The sequence below is a fragment of the Montipora capricornis genome, chromosome 14 (genome assembly GCF_036669925.1).
Source record: "Montipora capricornis isolate CH-2021 chromosome 14, ASM3666992v2, whole genome shotgun sequence".
Classification (NCBI taxonomy): Eukaryota; Metazoa; Cnidaria; class Anthozoa; order Scleractinia; family Acroporidae; genus Montipora; species Montipora capricornis.
The window spans coordinates 29,582,223-29,584,722 of NC_090896.1; the positions used below are offsets into that span (position 1 = coordinate 29,582,223).

Here is a 2,500-nt window from a genome sequence, read left to right on the forward strand (position 1 = left end):
TCATTCCTCACGGGACCATTAGAACCCACAAATGACCAGCTCCCAACGTCAGTGGCTTCATAGCTCAGTTGGTTAGAGCGTCGCACCGGAATCGCGAGGTCACGGGTTCAAACCCCGTTGAAGTCCTGAATTTTTCAGGCTTCTCTACGCAATTGCAAAAATTGCGTTCATAACTGCGAAGATCATAGCTTTACTTGATTTCATTCCCGCAGTTCATATATGATTCATTTCATATACCATTTCATCATTGATGTCAGATTTCTATTGAAAAACTTACTCGAGAGCCGACCATCTATGAATAGAGTCTATAATTCATTTTTTTGTCGGTCTGGATCGTATTGTGTGTTCCGCGATGTTCTGGGGTGTTCCGGTGTTTCTTGTTTTAGCACATCCCATGGCCATTGAATGGCCATGACTTTAAGGAATACTTCATCTTGGAGAATGATCGAAAGAACTTTGTAACTCTTTTTGAACGTCAAATACTCGTGGGAATGGACGGGAGGGGACATGGTCAAACCAAATACATCCGCTTGCTTCACTTCCGGTGTCTCCTCCAGTCTCTCCCCGCCAGTCAAATTGCGTCTTTTCGACTCGCGCTATTTTGAAAAATAAGTTGTTATCTCGCAACAAGTTTGGTCTACCGGTCTATTGGAACTTCCTACTTTTTCTAAATCGACAATATTCTTTGCAGAAATGATGGATTAACGCTTTTCTACATTCCTCTAAGATGATCTCTTTACCAGAGGTGACAATCTTGTCCGTTTCATCTAATACCGCTATTTAATTTCGCATGTGCGTTTCGCGAGGATGATTTCTGCGGCATGTTATTCGTTCTGCATTGTTTTTGTGAATCTGATCTACTTTGTTCTGCACAAAGGACAAAATTAACGGATTTAAAGGACATCAGATGAAGTAATTATCGTCGGAGATTATTGAAAAACATCATCTGTTCATATAATCCCATGGACGAGTCTTCATATATTAAATTTCATCACGAATATTTTAAGCCTGTCGTCGATGAAGCTCGCTGAAGACATCAAGGTTACTCCCTCTCGTTATCGCCGGTACAGTTTGTTTCAACGTGGGAAGACAAATAACATCTTTTCATTATGCATATATTGATGTATAAGCTCAAGTATTCGTTGGTTGGGCGACTAATTGCCGTTCTTTTGGTATTCGCTCTTATAGTGCCTTTAATAACTCATTACTATTTGGGTAAACACATTGCGCCGCCGGAACACTTTCGCTCGAGATCGAAGTTGGACAAACAGTTTGGCATGACAGACTCCTTGCTAGAGAACATCGATGAGCTGAAATTTCAGGTTGACGAACTTAAAAGAATAAAGTTGTCCTTGGCGAACGAGCTAAGAGAACTAGAGGGCAGAAAAAGCAAGCTGCTCACAGATATTTCAACTTTTACTAAAAAGGCTGATGGCTTACGAAGTCAAGCTGAGCATCACCATTCGGATGTACTTCGAGCACAAAGGGAGCTTGAATTAATTAAACTTGCAAAACAGCGGGCAAATGATTGTCCACAATTGCCACATTTAAAGTTACCACAAGAAATTTTTGTCTCATCTCTTAGTAAGATCAATCCTTTGCCTGACAAGAGAACTTCCTCAAATTGTGATTTAAACAACTGCTTTGATTTTTCAAGATGTCCATTCAATTCTGGATTCCCTGTGTTTGTTTATGATTTTCCTTTAGGACGTCAGAGATATGATTCCACTATGGAGGTTGTGTGGGAGTTGTTAAAGGGAATTCCCAACTACACAATGGAACCAGAGAGAGCCTGTCTCTATGTAGTAATTGTTGGATCCTTAGAAGACATTGTTGATAAGAAAAACAATTCAGAGTTGGAATTAGATTTGCACTCACTGCCTTATTGGAGAGGAGATGGAAGGAACCATTTGATTCTACATGCTCCGTTATCTAAACAAGCCAAGCATACTTCTTCCTTATTAACTTTAAATATCAACACAGGACTTGCTTTAATGGCACAGACTACATTCTCTAGCAGTAGTAGATATCGCCATGGTTTTGATATTGTAGTGCCACCATTTACTGGACCTACCAAGGGAGAATTGTGGAATTTTGCGCCCTTTCAACTTCCAGCACAACGAAAACACTTGTTAAGTTTTCAAGCTAAACATGCTGCCAGTCTCCCTGAAGGAATGGCAGTTCTTCGTAATCAACTAAACATGCTTGCCCAAGAGGCGAATGACTTCTTCATAGAGTTATATTTGTCTAAATCTGACTTCTCAAGCTCTAGTGACGGCAGTGAATGGTTGTTGTGGGGGCAACTTGAAAACAGAACAAAAGTTCTCAGACATTCAACATTTACTTTAATATTAGATTCTGACAGCCCCAGCTGGGATTCTACACACATCCGACTTGCTGAAGCACTACAGTTTGGTGCCATACCAGTAATTCTTTTACGGAAGGTGATTCTTCCATTTAATGACATGATTGATTGGCATAAAGCTGCTATCATTTTAGC

General features: G+C 40.3%; 1 protein-coding gene across 1 annotated transcript in view; it reads left to right on the forward strand.

Annotated features, from left to right (window-relative positions):
* The first annotated feature begins 566 nt into the window (after positions 1–566).
* Positions 567–2,500, forward strand: part of LOC138032808 (exostosin-3-like) — a 16,583-nt gene continuing 14,649 nt past the window's right edge. The window contains exon 1 of the mRNA XM_068880530.1: positions 567–2,500. This exon is cut by the window's right edge and continues 664 nt beyond it. Coding sequence (XP_068736631.1) covers positions 1,110–2,500 — 1,391 coding nt within the window. The 5' untranslated portion in view covers positions 567–1,109.